This window comes from Frieseomelitta varia, unplaced genomic scaffold (genome assembly GCF_011392965.1).
Source record: "Frieseomelitta varia isolate USP_RPSP 00005682 unplaced genomic scaffold, Fvar_1.2 scaffold_321, whole genome shotgun sequence".
Lineage (NCBI taxonomy): Eukaryota > Metazoa > Arthropoda > Insecta > Hymenoptera > Apidae > Frieseomelitta > Frieseomelitta varia.
The window spans coordinates 181632-201224 of record NW_025110059.1 but is presented as its reverse complement, the minus strand read 5'-3'; the positions used below and the strand labels follow the sequence as shown (position 1 = coordinate 201224).

At 41.4% G+C, this 19593-nt stretch overlaps 1 protein-coding gene across 2 annotated transcripts in view; it reads left to right on the top strand.

The window, feature by feature from the left end:
* Positions 1-15563: 15563 nt before the first annotated feature.
* The window catches only part of LOC122530032 (homeobox protein abdominal-A homolog), a 137048-nt gene continuing 133018 nt past the window's right edge, over positions 15564-19593 (top strand). For both annotated transcript variants that reach the window (XM_043656645.1, XM_043656644.1), the window contains exon 1: positions 15564-17522. In XM_043656645.1, coding sequence (XP_043512580.1) covers positions 16790-17522 — 733 coding nt within the window. In that variant the 5' untranslated portion in view covers positions 15564-16789. The remainder of the gene's footprint in view (positions 17523-19593) is intronic.

Genomic DNA, 19593 nt, shown 5'->3' with positions numbered 1-19593 from the left:
TTCACCTTCTATCCAACGCTGCTTGGCGTTGAGCGCGTCCAGATTTTCGAAGCGTCGAATATTTCTCGAAATTTCAGTGATTGACGGTGGAAAGTTAAATTGAAATAATGATTGGAAATTTGGGGGGAGGAGATTCAGTTGAATAATAGCAAAATTAGATAAAAATATCAGTAATTTTTTAAAATTTCAGTTAGCTTAAGCGTTTAAGAAACTGCAGTGATCGATAACAGAGAAATTGAATTGAGATAATGGCCAGTAATTTTGGGGAAATTTAGCCATCTTGAATATTTCTTGAAATTTCAGTGATTGACGGTAGCGAGATTCAAATTAAATAAAAATACTGATGGGCAAATTCTTGAATTCCAATTTTTATTATTATGTAATTTCATTGGAGAAATAGATTTTTGAGGGATTAGAAAAGACAACGTGTTTATGAAAGATAAAAGAAAAGAAGAAAATGTAATTTCCTGAAATTTCGTGCGTTGAATATTTTTGGGAAAATGAGAAAGTCAGAGTTTCATCGGTCTGTGTTTGAAATGAAAATATAACGTTAGGAATATTTCGAGCAAGAGAGCAGTTGGACGTAATTGAAGGTTTCGAACGTATCGGAGTCGCACTATCGACGACCACGGTATTAAGACCGGCAACGAAGTGAACATAAGCTCTCTCATTCATATTCATAACATCATTTTCGTCTGTGCGGAAAGTTCGTATCTGTTTCGAAAGCGAATAAAGTCCAAAAAATGATTCGGAACCATGTTAATTCGTTGTTTTATTAAGAAAATTCGAGAATTAAGTAAGAACAAAAATCGATAAATTTGGATTCGAGAAATTATAATTAATACTATACTAATACGTAAACCTGTTAATCCATAAAATTTAGACAAACAAGAAATTGAGAAATTTTAATTAATACAACAAAAATCTAATCTACCTGTCTGTAAACGACTAAATAAAAATTAATCAAACGCAAAATTTAAAAGGCAAATAAAAAAAAATTCGAACGCTTTAAAAGTCGTTTCAACATTATGAAATTAAAAAAATTTACAATTTTCAAACATCCGGAATCGTAAAGAGCTATCAAAAATTTGTTTCCTCGTGAATCAATCGTTCGTATCTCGCGTACAAGAAACGACTGTGTAAAAATATTTAAACGTTCTTCAATTTCAAATCATATTCGAAACAATTGTCACTTATCTAGATCCTCCGATATTAATCACGCCTAAACAACCCCACTCCTTCCACAAAACACATTCATCCCCTTTAACATCGAACTTCCCGCGGCCATATTTGAATTGGAATGTCTCAACAAACTCGAAGCATTTCCCACGCGACCGCAAAACTCATCGATAAAAATCAACGTAAGCTTCAAACAGGTTGTCACCCAGCAACATAAATCATCGACTGTCAATCTCTTCATACACCTACTTTACAAATATATATGCACACTCTAACCACATCCTTGTACTCTTAAAAAAAAGAAAAAAAAAATGAAAGAAAAAAGAAAAGAAAAAGAAAGACAACGTGACAAACTCACCGATGACGTAGAGGACACGTGGAAGAAGAGACGGCAATGTTTCGAAGGACGCAGCTAGACGTCGGTACGCGGGCACTAAAGGCGGCCATGACGAGCGCGGGATTCCAGCGTCGCGACGCTAGTCGGGCACGCGGCCCCAAAGTATCGACCGGCGTGCTGGCACAGCTTCGTTCCGCTCGCCAGAGAGAATCTAGAGAGAGAGACACGGCAGAGGGGTTGGCCGGGCGAGGGACGAAGGGGGCGAGGAAGAGAGGAAGAGAGAGGCAGACGACGTCGGCGGAAGCACGAAAAGAGAGCAACAGAGGAGGAAGGGTAGGAAGTGTTGGAGGGCGGAGGGTGCGTTAGCCACCACGCCCAACCCCCGGCCAGCGATTCGAACCCCTATCTTCGTTCCACAACCCCCGTGGAGAGAGGCTGCCACCCCAGTCACATTACCATATATTTCCTTTTATATCCTTTTCCGAACTGTTCTGCCCCTGCTGTCGTACCAGCCTCCGTCACCCTCTCCCCACTTGTCCGTGCGCTCTCTCTCTCTCTCTCTTCGTTCCCCTCGTTCCCGATCGCGCGTTTCTCGTTCAATTCACCGCCACTGCTCGCGACTCGCCTCTTCCCGCTTCGTCACCCCCGCGATTGCGACCGTTCCATCGTGGCGGCTGCTGAATTCACGCGAAACCTACGGCCGCTTTTCTTTTCTCTCTCTCTCTCTCTCTCTCTCTCTCTCTCTCTCTCTCTCTCTCTCTCTCTCTCTCTGTCTCTGTCTTTCTCTATCGGTTACCGGAGATTAGGTCGATCGGTTGCTCGAATTCTCGCGCAATCGTTTCGCTACTTTCCCGGAAGATTTCTCATCGCTTCTCTTAAGGCCCCCACAAGCATGCGGCGATGCATGCCTCGATTTCTAGGTTTCATGATGCATGTTGCAATGTACGTAGCTCGGTATCGGCAGACAAACTGACTCTAATGCAAGTTTCATGACATCTAGACGTCGATGCATGGCATCGCTGCATGTTTCTACGTGTGCAGGGGCCTTTACTGTTAAGTGCCAAACGGTTTGCCGCGACTCATTTTTACAAACGTTAATTCGCACTTGAGTGAACCGACTGTATTTCACGCGAACGTTACACTTTCGATAGCTTCCATACGACTGAGGAGCGTAAACAGTCGATGTTTTCAATCTCTGGCTCGTGGCTACGGATTGTAATATTTTCATGTTCGTTTTCGTATTTCTGAGAAATAATCTTTCTGAGAAATTGTGTCTCGGTAATAACATTCAATATACACACGATAATCCGCACCCAAGGATACTGATGTTGACGATCTACGCATTCTCTCTAGTTCACGATACATAATATAAAATGTTAAGGCCAATGGTATTTGACATTTGTGACATGGATGTCATTCTTATTCTTAAACAGATAATCTTTATATAAATAAGAATCTGTAATGCTTAGATAGCAGTACACGCTTCAGGAATTATTTTGCTCAGTAATCGAGGTGAAATTGCAGTATTAAATTTTAAGTCTTCATAACTCTTTCCGGTTGCTAAAAATCTTAGTGTCGCAGTGTCTCTGCACTGTTCGTAGACGTAAATTCGCCTGATATTCGAAATATTCTCGGAATAATTCCGATTTGCGATCCACTAATTTATATTTCCTTCGCGGTGAATTTGCAGCGCGTGCTTTCCTTTTCTTTCCCGTGCCGCGAAATGTAGTTTCTCAAAGGTTCTCTGGAAATTGCTGATCACCTCTTTTTCTTTGATTTCTTTGGTTTTGTGTCAAATATACTGACTCGTTGCAGCTATTAATTCGAGCAGAAAGTAACGGAGTTTTTATGAACTGCTTTTTTGCACGTTTCATTCGTCCATTCAATTTTATTTTATATCAACGCGCTAGAATATTGTTTGTATAATATTCTACGTTTTATGTTCTAACAAAGTACATGTTCTACAAATACATGTACGTAAAAATACACTTTTCATACAACATTCATTTTTTACATTTAGAACAAACAGCAGCCAGTGCGAGTCCATACTTTTTCCCACATTTGTATATTTTAAACAATCTGTCCAGCAAATAGAATTGGAATCGTGTCATAAATTAGATATTGATATACTCTCTAGTATTATAAAAGTATTGTAGGTGTACAAGTATCTATTCATGCTATACTATCTACTATACTATACTGAAGAATACTTTGCTCAAGTTTATGTCAATTCAAGATCTTCAACCAATTAAAATTTTCACCTGTAATTTCCATACTTTATTCACAAACCCATACATTATTGCTTAGAATCATTTCCTAAAGTAGCCTCGTGACAATAGAGTCGCTTAGAAACTATTCTCATCAATTTTACACTTTATAAATTTCTAATTAATGTTCCCGGATACGTGATTAATATTCAGTCTTTCGTGAAGTGATTTACTTCCGTAAATAATTTATTGCAAGGAGGTACACCTCCAAATAATCATGAAACGCAAGATGAATCTGTCCATTTCCTTTCTTTTCAATGAATCCTGAAACCACCATTTAAAATTTCCGCCCCTAACATCTGATCTAATATTTATATGTCATTGATAACGTTCCTTCTTATCTCATGAGATTGATAATTGGAAAGTGAGGAAAAAGCGAGATAAAAAAACTCAGCCGTGATTATCATTTGAATGTCTGTCGGTTAATTTTACGGAATTGTATTAATTTCTCAGCCTTGTCCCACGCTTATCGGATCGCGATCTTCTCGATCTCGTTGCACGGCCGTCGCGTCATCTCGCGCCGATGTTTATTAGCGGGCGTAACGTAATCGCGACTGAATTTTTGCGCTACGATCTCTGTTGGCTCCAAACGCGATCACTGATAAGCTTTCAATTTTGCTAACAACCTTTCGCCTGAGCTTACCACCCGTTCCTCCTCGCTTCTTCCTTCCTTCTTTCCTTTTATTCATTTACTTTCCTCCTGTATCCCGCCGTTACTTGTTCCACTCCCTTTGTTTAAAACGCTCGTACGTGTATTTCAATTAAAATAAATTTAACCCGAGCCGAGCAGATGTTATTTACACTTTTACGAATGCAGTCATTAATTACGTCAGTTAACGATTCAAATTTGCAAATCAAATTTATTTTAACAAGTGCGTGCCGTGCAGAAGAGGGAGCAAGTAGAGTCGATGGTCCTTGTATTTTCCTCGCGAGTAATTTTTTATTACCCAAGGTGTTCATAACGATCCCTCGTATGCGAAATTTCGGTTATGAAACCGGGGAACGATCTTTTTTTTTTACTCCAACGAGAATAATAAGGGGCCGGGTCATTAGCACGTTATATGTATTCAACGCAGAGGATGGTGTCGACGCGTGACTGCTTCGGCTACTTCCTCTTTAACCATCAACTCCCATGGACTCCAGTAGGATGTACAACGAGTAAAAATTCAATGACTTACCTTACCTTAAAAGGTAACCTTGAAACCCTTTCCCGAGAGCTGCTCGAGCAGATGTCCTTGGGATCTCCGTCGAATTTTCGGAGGATTGCAACCTCGAAATCATCGTTTCCACCGTAAACCAGCAGGATTTCCTGAAAGAAGAAAAAAAAAAAAGAAAAAGGAAAAGAGGATAAAAAGAAAAGGAATAGCCCGACTTTAGAAACAAACTTTCACGGATTTCCACAATTACGATCACGAGAGGGAAGAATTTCTACGACCATTTTTTGAAGTGGAACGATAAGGTGTAGTGAGAAACTAGAGTGCTCGCGAGACGTTTGAATCGAACCAGAGATTTTTTTTCCCCTCCCGCCCGTAAATCGGCAGGATTTCAGGAGTTGTTATCGCGCGAAGCGACTCCATATGTCGTATCGCCAGTTCCTCGGTTCCATATGCGTGCACGCGCGCCAAGTTAAGGCCGCGTCATCGTCGCTTTACGACACAAGGCCGTGCAATCGCGACCGATCATCCTCCTCGACCGACATCGTAAATCCGCCAGGGGTTCTTAACCTTATCGATCGGCCATAACTTTGCCACGATAACGGCCGACGAATGCACGCTCCGCTTTGCTGAAACGTCCGTATCACGGTATTCCTTTCCTCCGTGTGCATTCCGACGCCTCTTTGGTTCTCTCTACCTAGTGCTGTGAGTGTAGCTTGCAGATAGAGTATAGCTCCGGTTGGAAAATCGGCTGTCCATCGATCGAGTTTTCTTTGTAAAAGCTTTAAAATAAGGATTGGAAATTTTTAATAGACATGTGTTTCATTAAATTAAATTGAATTAATATCAATCGAATTTGATATTGGTTGGAAAATGTTACTTTGTATCTTATTACGAGTCTGTTTCAAAAGTTCAAGAATCGATTCGTTCGTAAATTTGTAGGATGATGATATCTGAGAGATTGATTTTGAAAAGAATTTGTTAATTGTATTGGAAAGGTTGACTGGACTTACATGTGTACATAAAAGATTGGTAAGTTGTAATAAGTTGAACGAGTAACAAATTGGTAGAAAGGTTTGAAGAGGTTGAAAAAGAGGGGAAACCACTACTCTATACGCACAATGAGCATAATGTAGGTACGTATAGTTGACGAGAGTCATGCATTCCTCGAAGGACCACGATCTACGCTGACTGCTACGTGCGGTCAAGAACAGTGCAAACGACCCTCCAAGGCTAACCACGCAATCTTTGCACGACTCGGACCTCTTCTATCCATTCAGAGTCACCCTTAAATTCGTCGTCGTAAGTACATTTCCAGCCCTAGCTTACGATACCTATTGATATTGCGTCTATTTTCCGAAAAAACATTCGGATTAAAGAAACGAATTTGAGAAATAAACAGTCTGGATTTAGTAATTTACATTTGAAAATTTAATATTAATTTCAACTTAAAAAATTTAATTAAAACATTTGAAAATTCAAGCATTTATCTCGAAATTCAGGTATTTGGAAATTGAGGCATTTAAAAATTTGGTTATGTGGAAAGTTGAACATTTAGAAAATCAGGCATCTCGAAATTTAAATATTGAAAGTCCAGGCATTCGAGTGATTGAAAATTTGGATATTTAGATATTTAAAAACTCCTTAATTTACAGATTATTAATACTAAATTTACAATCCTCTGCAATTCTCAATTATATAGAAAATTAAAAAATGACATAAATATTTGTATCTATTTAATATCATTAAAAAAGGAGTATTCATTGACTATATGTCAAATAGCAAATACAACAATCTTCGTTTGTTACCGTAACACAACAGGTTTTCATCCTTGAACGGCGCTTCCTCCATGTGTGAAAGGCGTCTCGACTCTCAAACAGTAATTCCTTGCGTGAGACAGTAGCTCGTAACGTTTTTATTATGCAGTTAAAATTTTATGAACGCTTCCAAGTTTTCATGTCACCGTGAATTGGCCTGCATTGTTGAGCGAGCTGCATACCGATTCCACGGCGTTTCGTTTTACCAACGATAGATGTCACGAGTTACGCTTCCTCTCATCCTGTCGCCAATCCTTTACTTCCTACTCCTTTCTTTCGCCGTTCCACCTCGAGAATTTAAATAAATCGTGGATGGCACGCGTTTCATTGAAATACATATTTCCCGTACACGAAGCATTTTGTTGACGGAGCTATCTATTTTATGTCGCCAAATATCATTTACTTTAAAAGTCAGATAACGAAATGCGGGAGTAAATGATTGTCAATTTACTCATTGAATAAACTACGTTAGTTAAAACTACTCGGAAGATCTCCGTCACTTAAAATTCATCCTTTAAATTGTTAATAGATTTTGAAAATTTATCTGACAAATAGTAAAATCTATTTACATATCCATATTGCTACAATTCTCGAGAAATGTAGGATATTTAATTATTTAAGAAACATTCTCATTGTTATGTAACATCGCACAGTTGTGCAATCACTCTGGTGTGATTTCTAGGAACTATGTATCTCTGACGGTATCCTGGAACCCCCATAGAAGAAGCATCCGGGGCATAGGGGTAAGGGCGGGTTCACCAATCAGTTCTTGTCTGATCGGTCGGTTCTGCAGAGGGGTTGGCGACATGTCCGAAACAAGAGAGAGCCTAACGTTCAACCACCCTTCGTCAGATGACGCTACCGTATCGTCCAAACCAGTTTTTTGAAAATTTCAAAAATCCTATTAGCAAGAGGTACTATATTGGCCTTCTCTACAAATACATTTAACTCGACAAGTTTTTATCACGACACGAATCAATTGAATATGGATATCTTGAAGTAGTGGCATTGTTATGAGGAACGAAGTCTAAACTTAAAGTCAACCTTGAAACGAATGAGGTAATAAAGCAGTATTAGAATAAATCCCAATTTATTCACACGTGTTCGTTACATATCACTTCCTTTCACTATTCTGATCAAGTACGTGGATTGCGAAAACATTGGCAGCACTCCTCTAATGCTACAATACACAGTATTCAATCGGCTAACTATAGAAGTATCGCAACACTGGAATACGAATCAATATATGTCACACTAATACTCAGCATACGTATGATTTATTCGACTGTATATAAAATACAGCCAGTTATTTACAGTCTTAGAAAGTTATCTCGACGAAATTCACCAATTTCGAGCTTATTCTCATTCTACTTCAAGCTTATTCTTATTCTCAAAATCGAGTGGAATTTGAAATAAAATTTCGAAACTGATGTCGTGGATGTTCGTATCTCGGGGGAAAGGTAGAAATACACGATCCTTCGAGCATGCATACATTGATACTAAACTAACGGCGATATCGTATGTTACCGGAAACGAGATAGAAATCGCGGAGATCAGACCGGACTTCCACGATTAATAAAATTTACGGATCATGTGTCTTTGTAAATTCTCCAATAACGCGCGTTCTCGTTTCCAAAAGTTGTATCGACGCGGCATCCCTTGTTGTCGGCAAAATGCAAAACGCCGGAATGCGCCCGCCTTTCTCTTTTTCTCCGCCAGACAAAATGCCGTAATGGCGCGCGACAAGTCCGGCCAACATCGAGGATCGCCATTTTCTGAAATAATATCTCCTCAGACCAGTTCCGAGCAACCCTTTCTCCGGACTTCGGAATTCTACTTCTCGAGGCGTGAGACTATACGTAGTTTTGCAATTACAATGAACTAGTATCTTATATACATATACACGCATACTACAGGCTGATCATGATTGTAGAAAATAGTTGGACGTATGAAATGTGGAGCGTGGAAATTGCTGGAGTAGTATTAAAAACATTAGTTATAGAATGATCCCGTGTCTGTAGAATATTCCTATTCCAATATTCATGAATTTAGTGCGAAGACCATGAACAGGTAGAAACAGAAACGACGTCAGAAGGAAGGAAAGGAGCTGAAGCAAGCAAGAAACTGTAAACAGTGTTTCACAAAAACTGTACCAGCAATAACACATTCGATTTGCAGTAATAAAGTCTAGACCAAGAACATGCAGACTAACGAAGATGTGAAAAAAAATTCAAATTACCTCTCCGTGTTCTTACTCTCATAATCATTTTACGTCTGCCAAGTGAAGCTTGAAGTTGGTGAAAAAAATTGAAGATGTTTAAGAAACAAGGATACAGCGTTAGAAATGCGAATAAGTAGGGAAGATGAAACCACCAAAATTTTACGAGATGAAAGAGGTGGAGGACACAGAGAAAAGGAAAAAGGATCGGTAAAGACGAGCCGAAACGTTGTTTGGATCAAAAAATCGGGAAATGTCGGCCGGTTTAACCGGCAGCCAGCGGTAAAAGTAAAGTGGGGGGTGTACCCACGCGTGTGCACGCTTCTCGGCCGGGCACATTTTATGTTTTGATGGTGCAATAAACCGGCGTAAAGCAGCAGTAAAACGCATCGAGTCACAAGTCTGCTCTGTCTGTCTCTGCCTATCCCTATCGAGCTCTCTCTCTCTATCTCTCTCTTTCTTTTTCTCTGCTAATGTCGTTAAGTGGCCCGCCTCGTTCGCGGCACCGTCACTGTCTCGCACACTTGTCGCCCCGCGTTCCGGACCTTCCGCCACGTCATTACGTCACTACACGTCGTGTCGCGTCCGTCAGACTGTCACGTGCTTGGCAACCCGCCGCGCCGTTCGCCAGGTCGTTCGCTCCTTTCCTTTCGTTCGGTGAGCATCCGTTGCGTCGCGAAAGTGTCCGCTTAAAAAAATAATCGATAGAACGAAAATCGCGTATCCAATCGTAAACTAGAATTCGAGTTGTTTGTTAGCGGATAAGCGCGCGTACATTTGAACGATTGAAAATTTGCGGAATTAAAAAGTATAGTCCCGATATTTAAATTACATTTGTTGGATGATGAGGAACAATATAGGCGTCGTATTCAAATGTGCAAAAATTGTTCTAACATTCACTATGATTATTAGATTATTCAATTGGAGATAGTTCTTGTTTTTAGTGAAAAGTGTAGTTGCCTAGTTAATAAAACAACATTTCTTCAATTGAGAATAATGGAATAAAGTTGGTTCGAGTAGTGGGCAAGTGCGCATACGCGTCGATGGACTTGAATTTAAATTGAGATTCTGATGGGAATTCTAAAATGGAATAGCTTTTTTTTTTTTTTAGTTAAATTTATGCGGGAGCAACAGTATAAATATTTTAATATAGCTATAACTATATTTTAGTGAATCCCTTTTTCTGTAGATGCTATTTAATATAGTGAGATGCAAAGTGAACATCTTCAGTTATAAAATAATGCATAGTATATATTGTTTATTAAGAAAAGTTTTAAATTTTTATTGGCATAACTATCGAAACGAGCGTATTATAAGTTATGAAACAAACAAATCAGGTCATTAATGTTTTATTGTTTCGTAGTAAAACGAATAATAAGTTAACAAGAGAACGCCGCTACAATGATGCGGGATTTTTAAGCTTTTATAGGGACGGAAGAAAAATGTTAGCCGAATGACGATATTTATAGCGCATGCAAGAATGCAGATCGCTTTTGACATCTTTACGACCGTCGTTTAAAATTACTCTTTTGGTCAGTAAAAAGATATTACTACTTCCTTCCACTTAATGTTGCTCGCGAGATTTAAGAACTGTTAGGTAGGAAAAGTTTATCTGCTTTTTTTCTTTTTATTTCACGGTTATTATACAACAATACAACCCGAACCATTGTTTTTCCACTGTCGAGCAAACCGAGTCTTGATAATTGTTGACAGAACATGGAAAATTATATAATCGTTGTTGTTTATACGTTCCAAGACTTGACAGACCAATTGCCAGAGTACACCATAATCACCGTATTCGTGCATTACTGTACTCTCTCGGAAGAGCTAATAAAATTGTTCGTAATGACAAGCCATGCATCGAGAACGCAAACTATGTTTTCAGGACTTTGATTTTCTTAGCTCGTCTTTAACAAATTACGTTACTTTTTTTCTTTGGCTTGCAAGAACACCGTGTAAGTATGGAAACACTTGCAAACCGATCGTTGAATACACGGGACGCGTGATTACCATCTGTATATTTAAAGACTATGAGTCTTAATTGTTTAGGAGTCTTAACAATTGTTCGGAGAATACACGAGAAATTAGAGGAACAAGAAAAATAATCAAATTCATCTTAAATAGGAAGGAAGAACAGCTACTCACGTAGATAACTTCTGCCACTTGTTTCACGTGCGTTCTCGACGGATGCTGGACGCAAACTTCTCACCTCCTGCGGTCCCATAGTCGGAGGAATTGGTAATCTGCAAGATACGAGCAGACGAAACGTCACAGGATCGTCTCTTATCTGTGCCTCGTCGGCGTTTTAGGGCCAATCTTTCTCCATCGCCTCATCCTTACGCTTTTTCTCGCCCTTCGATTGCGCCGCTTCGTTTTATCGCTCGAAACGAGAGATTCCGGATGAAGGTCGAATTTCTTTGCACATCTGCGACCAAGTAGATCGCCCTCATAAAACGTGTTAACGACAAAAGTGCCCTTTTCGATGTTAATTTTTTAAGCGTGTCTCGGATCGCGCCAGGAATTGGTAACGTTGACACATTTTCAATAGTGATGCAGTCTACGATATGTACGATGATAGATATTAAATATTTTATATGATTTGGATTTACGATGGAATTTTGCATGTCCAAGATAAAATTTCTGCGCAGTTTAGACACGACTAACATTTCAAGTTTCATACGAAATGCAAAATCTTTCCACTTATTTTTCACACAGTGCGTAATCTATCAAAAAGTTTCATGCAATAGACGGCAATGAGAATATATTTTCATGATATCAGACGAAATACTAAAAGAAATTTGAAATTGCAAAAGAAGTTTGGGACTAAATTGCAGATAAAATATCTGCAAAGCTGACAAATTCCTGCTCGCTAGGTAAATAAGTTTCGCAGTAGACAAAGCGAGTCGGTAAAACAGTTACGGGCAAAACGGACCGCGACCTTGATGTGTAATATATCGTTACGCGCATTGCTTTTTAATTGTATGTTTAATTGACCATAGGTATCATATGTACGACAATTACGTCGTGTGTAAACTGTTACGATTAGATAAATCGAACAAAAAAAATGAGACATTACGCATGAGACATTTGCATAATGGATAAAATAGAATTGACAAATATATAGAAGATAATGATTATATCCAGTACGCTACGTTAATATATTGTATAATATAGTATAATATAGTATGTATAATATGCTATTTCAATAAAACGAGATTATAATGCCAACATGTTTGTATATGACAGTTTCATTGACTCGTAACAATTAGGTCAAAACCGGCGTTAATTTATCAATAGTAGTCGTTATTCATAGCAACTGAACATTAAGTAATCATAAATTTCAATAAATCATTTGATGCAACTAATCAAGTGTATTACACTATCACTTTTGTTATTATTACTAGTGCGTATCATAATTTATTAGTAGACACATTCAAAGTAATTTGTAGTACATTTTACAGCGCGCAGTTAATAAAATTTGTTTCACAAATTTTAGAAACTCGATTCTGGTAAAATGCACCATTATCGCGATTCTATCTAGTTAAATATCAAAGAAGCTAATTGTTATTTCGGAAATGCCGTGTGATTACCAATTTCGAGAAATTAATATTCATCGGCTGCAAAATATTATTCACACAGCGTTCACTATCGACAATCCATCTAAGCAGTGTCTCAAGTAACAAGCTTGTTGCATGTTGCAGCATCATCGTGCAATGTTTCAAATTACAATCCAGCGTATCCGGTTTTTGAACATTATTTTTCCGCCAGTCTACTAGAGTTGCATCTACCTGGTTTGAACATTTTTCACGACCGTTGATCGGGCGAAGAGAGGATGCCGGTACACGATCAGACACACGGTTCGGGAATTCTCTTTTTCTTCTCGAAGATGGCGCGCTAGGTGCCTCTGGTCCCGATCGCCAGGGCGTCACCCTGATTCACCCCAAGCTACACGATTAGTCAGCAAAGGACCACCGCCCAATTTCTCTTTGTTTTTCTACCACTCGTTACCAGCGTTTTCTCCTCTCTCGGAATTTCTCTCGATCTCAAGGCTAATGCTCGAAAATTCCATGACACGTTCCAAGTTTCCAAAGAACCAGACCATCTCTTTATCCATGGCGCATCTTTCTTGTGGGTATACATACCAATGCGAAGGTTCTGCGTGTCTTTGTCCATATCTAGCTGACTGTCGGTGGCCACGGTCGCAATTTACACCCCGTGGTGCTTGAGACAGGTATACCTTCCTGCCGTGGAATACGATCCTTGTATGTACACGGTCATGCACGACTGTGCATCCTGTCTTCTCAGATCGAATCATTCAAATAAGTAGACCGATCTTCTTTCTCAAGTGTTCGTCCAATACTGGATACTGCATTGGCGAAATCTTCGTCTTGAATCTGATCATTTGTTTATGTACGAGATGCGATGGTTGGGTCGTCGTTGATCAATGTTTTCATCAATCATTTGAATAAAACATCACTGTTGGGAATTACAAATTATTCTTGATCACTCTATAAAGAAAATTTTTATCAATCGTAACGAAGAGATGTATTGCCTATCGTGGATTTCTTTCCGGTGGTCGGAGCAGATTAAACCAATTTACATGTTTCTCATGCATAAAAAAAAAAGGATACAACCACCCGTTGTTGTTTAGGTCGTTTTCTGTATCGTTCCATCTATCGAGCCATCTCAACAATAAAGAACGCTGGGGTATTTCTTTTGTACTTGGAGTTGTCATGTTGGATATCATCGGAACAGGCGGTGTCTTAAAAGATCGAGCGGTTTCGATGCGTGGAGGACTCTGGTCTCGGGGTGGAACATTCATCTCCATAGATTAGCTTCGAAGGCACTACATGCCTTCCATATTCTGACGCATGGCCTGAGAAGATACCTGAGAGGCCACGCCTGTTCATCTCTGGTCCTCCTTTCCTAATTTTTCAAGCGTTTCTATTCAAGCGATTCGAAATTAATGGTTCCCGTGGATCTTAATCGACGAAATAAATCAAATGATTCGAACGAATTCGGTAGATTGTATTTCGAAGGCGAGTAAACCAGATACTCGTACCAAATATCTATCTGTTTGCAAAATTGACATTATTCGAAACCGATTCTCTAATAACACTTTTCTTTACGTTTTGTTTCAGGGACGGATAACAGCTTTCAAGGTGAGTATGTCAGCTCGTAATCGACCTCATCAATCCGATACGATTACTATTTTTATTCTTTATTATTGATTAATTGATAATTGGCGATGAACAAAAACTCGTAGGCAAAGTTAATCAAAAATCGACCATTCTGTTGTTAAGAAATTTTCGTAAAGTCCGCGTTGCGTCATTGGAAGTGGCGAAGGAACTGTTGTATACCGCGTACAATACGACCAGCCAGTCGTATACCCCTTAGTATTGAGTCTCAGCATGAAAACAAACAAGTTGCGTTATATTTAAACCGAGTCATCGAGCGTAATGAAGCTGGTGCTCGTCCCGCAAACGGAGAGAGAGATGGAAAAAGAAAGGCGATCAATTAAGGAGAGATCTTTCGCGAACGCGAGAGACGTAAAGAATAGGTGCCCCTTGTCCTCGCGATCGAGAACTTTTTCCCTCCCCTTGTCTATCTTTCCACCCTCGGCCGCGCAGTCCTCCTTCGACTCCCCCTTGGCTGCAACTAGGCTCACTAGTAACCCCTTCCCCCGGGTCCGTGAGCCGCTTCTTGCCCCAACGCTTCGCCACCACTCTGAGAACGCTGGAATGTCGCCGCTATCCCGGCCGGGACGAGTTCAGTGGTTTCGAAGAGTCGAGCAGACGACTTGCACATTCCTCGGGGGCGCAGGGAAGAGGAGAGGAACCGCGGGTCCCGGCTAAATCGGAAAGGGATCGAGCGCCATCTGGATCGGAATCATTCCGAGAAGAAACCGAGATGCGCGCGCGGAGAACCGTGTCTACGAGACCGATCGTGAACGTCGTTGCGCTACGCTTTGTCGATTGATCGATTCGAGGAGTCTGTGTATCTTCTCTTTCGTGAAAGGAAAAAGAAAAAAAAAAAAAAAGAACATATGGATTCGATGGAACGAAAGGAGCGTTGAATCGGGCACGAAACGAGCTTGAGACGTGTTCCAAGAGAACGAGGAAGCTGGTGTGGTGATTGCTCGAAGGGTACAAGTTAGATAAAGTCTTCGATTCGAGACAAAGATGACAAGACGATAAACGGAGATAGATAAGAGGGGATCAAAAATTTGTGGAGATCGAGGTGGAGAATCGGAGGCCGTCCGACGAACGTAATCCCAAGCCGACTAAACCGAAAGTTACGGATACGATTAGAACGATCGATACGAAATTGCAAACTAAAGAAATTGTGGGTGGCGTGTTTTTCGGGCTGACCGTGAAGGCAAGAGACGAAATAGGAGATGTGTAAAAACGAAGGAGATTCGGACGATAGAAAAAATGGATAAACGCGTGCGAGACTAATCTTCAGAGAAACTGCTCTGGCTGGCTAGAAAGCAAAGCACGAAAAAGAAGGAGCAGCAAAGAAGAAAACGAGCGAATAAAGTGTGCAGAAGGAGAAGAGCAGAGATTAGAAAAAAACAGAAAGAAACAGAGAGAGAGAGAGAGAGAGAGAGAGAGAGAGGGGGAGAAGGAGAGACAAAGCAAGGAGAAAAGAGAAAGAGAAAGTATATCGTGCGAGACGAGCGAAGGCTGCACAACAGTGTAAGGGTATAAGGCAACGTGGTGAACAGGACTGCACTGGCAAAAGAGAACGCCGTGAAGAGGGTAGAGCGGTGTCGGGCAGAGAGAAACGAAAAGAGCAAAGCGGAGAGAAGCGTGTGGTATGGACGAAGCGCGAGAGCGTGGTGAAGCGAGGCAAGAGCGAGCGAGAGGTGGCCGCGGTTGAAAAGAAATGCAGAGAGAGTTGGAAACATAGGCAGGAGCGAAGATCAGAGAGAGGCGAGTCAGTGTGGAGAGAGAGAGCCATTCATCTTGGCGCGCCTAGGCGGGCCACGATTGGTCCACTTCGGATAAGGGAGCGGTGCGATTGGTCGGCTCTGTTTACCAGCTGGTACCTCAGCGCGCTGGAGGATCGCAGAAGAGAGGGGGGAACAGAACGGAGAGACAAGCGGCGCCATTATTGTAAGGGGTTACATTTAGCTGGCCGTGGGTTGTAGTACGCGGCGTTCGGGATAGGGGGCTATAGTACCTTCATGCATGGCCCATAAAGGATTCGTCGACTATCCGAGAAGTACGCAAGAAACGGCTTCTAACACCTGACAGGGGCCACGCTCTTCTCTTCTCTCTCCTCGTGCCGTCGCCTCGAACACTGTCGCAGCCCAATTTCCTCACTGGGACCGCCGTGTTGGATCAGCTGGGAGGGCCCGGTCAACGAAAGACCCGTTGCTTTATTGTCGCTCGTCGCCCCGATGTGGAAGGAATCGTAATTACCATAAAGGAATCGTAACGTCGACCTGAAAATCCATACCTGGACGGTGGATCCTCTTCGGCTCGGTGCGTGATCGACGTGGCACGGTCATCCGGAAGGACACCCACCACGCAAGAAAACGAATGATCTGGAAACGTTCTGGTGTGCCCGTTGTCTGCCGTCGCGAGCTGTCCGGTAATCGTGATCATCCGTCTACCAGCAATATCCATCCTTGTCCGCTGCTATCGTTACTGTGATAATGTGTAAAGTTGCGTAAGTGGTTGGTCAAAGTGGGGGTCAAAGGTATACGTATAAACGGATAAACAAAGGGCAAGTAGAAAGACAGCCGGAGGAGGAGAAGCCCGGGCGTGTCCTCGGCACCGAGTCCGAAATCGGTATCGGCTACTGCCGATATGAGTTCGAAATTCATAATCGATAGTATGCTACCTAAGTATCACCAACAGTTCCATCATCAACAGTTGTTCTCAAGCGCAAATCCCGGCACAATCCAGGCTTGCACCACAAGCCCGGCCACCGCAAGTCTAGAATCGAGTTTATCCGCGGCTGCAGTCGCGGCCGCGGCAGTGAATTACGCGCAACAGCACAATTCTCCTAGCCCGACGGGCTCCAGCCCCCAGCACTCGGGAAGTTCAGCCTCTACGTCACCGGCAGCACGCACCACTTCCAGCATGTATCCGTACGTGTCGGCGGCAGCGGCGCATCATCATCATCAACAACAACAAGCGGTCGCGGCAGCAGCCTTCGGTGCTACATCCAGCATGGTGCCAGGCTTCGGCTCGACCGCGGCCTCGAGCGCTGCGTTGGCAGCGGCCGCAGCCGTCGACGCTGCTACCGCCGGTGACAAATCTTGCCGTTATACCGCCAGCCTTACCGGAAACGTAGCACCAACGTCCGCCGATCCGATGGTAAATTACACTCTCAGCCATCATCATCAGAGCGGCGCTACCGCGTCAGCCTCCTCGGCTGTTTCCGCAGCGTCCGCCTCCATGGCTGCTGCTGCACAGTTCTATCATCAGGCCGCCGCTGCATCGGCTGTCGTTGATCCTCTGACATCCTGCCAACAACCTACCACCGGACAACCCAGCATCTCGGACATACCACGATATCCATGGATGTCCATCACCGGTAAGTCACTTTGTTGTCAACTGTTCTTTCCTCTTCTTCTTTTCTATTCCTACGTAACAACTTCTCTTCGATGCTGCTTCATCTAGCATGATTGCAGGACATACTTGTGTAATTCACTCGTACTCGAATCGGTTGTCTAAACGAAATAAAGTTCTAGTAGAGATTTGACTATTCATCGTTTCACGATGGACAGTCGCGTACAATGTACAATGTAGAATTGTATATCATTCGTGTTGTATACCGCATATAGCGTCTGATAAACGTTTCGCAAACGCCTCCTCTTTCCAAATAAAAGATGTAAACCGCTGATAAGCAAGATAGATTCGCCGATTCGAGTTTAATCACCGACAGTTAATATGGCGTTAAATTGTCGAAACGAGTTGAATCAATAATAGAATTAAACGATAATCGTGGCGCTTATTTCAGCATGATCTTTCATGGACTTATCTTGCACGTATTAATGACCAAGCGTCGGATGTTGTTCTTAATAATGCGTTAGAGATAACGATACAGTCGTGTCTGTACCGTTGGATGAAAATACAAGTAGAATGATCGTTGAAAAAATAATGAATTCGCTGCTTTATTTATACGTGTAGTTATTGCTAGTCACGGCAAGTGACACGAATTTGCAAGTAAAAATGTCGACCATGTTCCGTAGTAATAAATTAGCGAAGCAATAAATTACGTACGATTCGAATTTGAATTTATCATTTCGTATAAACTGCTACTAGCGTTTTATCCACGGAAATTGTGAAAATTAAATGATAAAACATAATTCTTATTTTTCTGCAGGATTATGAATTTTTTTCTCTCTTTTCGTCTGTTTTTATCTGCTTGGCAAAGTTAGCTTGTTGTTAAGTTCATAAAAATATAGAAATGATCGAAAATGAACGAACCTTCAACTTTCAAACGATAGATGGAAACTGACCTATGGTACGCGTGTTTATAGTTATTCATTCTGCAGGGGGCACTATGAAATAGCTGTTGGAACATTGTTATGCCTCAAATGTTCCGTCAAACGCGGTAGAAGCAAATTCGAACTATCATTTGTGACCTGAGGTGGAATAAAAATATTGTAGCCATATGACACTAACTTTCTATTATAGCCCATCTACATTAATATTAATCTACATACTTGTTTTTGAGTTTATGGAAATTCGCTCTCAATTTTTGCACCATTAAACCAATATATTATTGACAATGTAGAAACATAATTTGTATCTGACCGGTTAATATTAACGACCCTATTTATCTTACCATTATTATTCATTATTATTCGGGAAAATCATGGCAGATACAGAATTAATGGGCTATTCTATGTTTAATAGCGTCGATATTAATAATGAACCGATAGTAATTCCGTATAACGTGCACTTACCATTTGTGTTGGTAATTACTCTTGGCCAGATATGTCGCTTATATCGGTTCTCTTCAAATAATCGTCGTTCGACTTCGTATCTCGGAATTACCGCCGCCATGTTCGTTTCTCGAACGTTACACGAACATAAACTGATTCTTTGACGCGTGCATTAATTTACGTCGAATTTCATTTTGTCTGCCTCATTGTCTCTTCGGCTGCTATTGCTGTTAACGAATAATAATAGTTAAAAGATAGTACGTAGCTGTCCTCGAGAATCTCGACGATTTTCAATTTAGAGAAACAATAGCGTATGCGAGACGTGATCGTCGTAGATCTGAAATCTTTGACCGTCTCCTCGAGGTCCCATGTTATTCCACCGTGTTCCGTATAATGCATTCCGAGTACAGCTTGTATAAGCGCCTTTGTTCGAGGCAATATTAGCACGAACAAAGTGCCGACGGCACTTTTACCGCGTGTATCTGTGGTGGACAAGCGAGCCTGTCGTCGACGCCGCGTTCTCCCGGCGACGCCCATGAAAAGCATTCGTGTATTTTTAAAGGCGACTCAATTCACCGGTCCGCATTGTTTTTCGTGTTCACGTCGTCGTCTGGCCGTTTCGAATATATCGCGTGCAAGGTGATGCACGTTTTCGAACAAAAATGTAACGAAAAAAGATCGCCGGGGGCTTGTTCAAGGTTCCGTTCCGTCGCT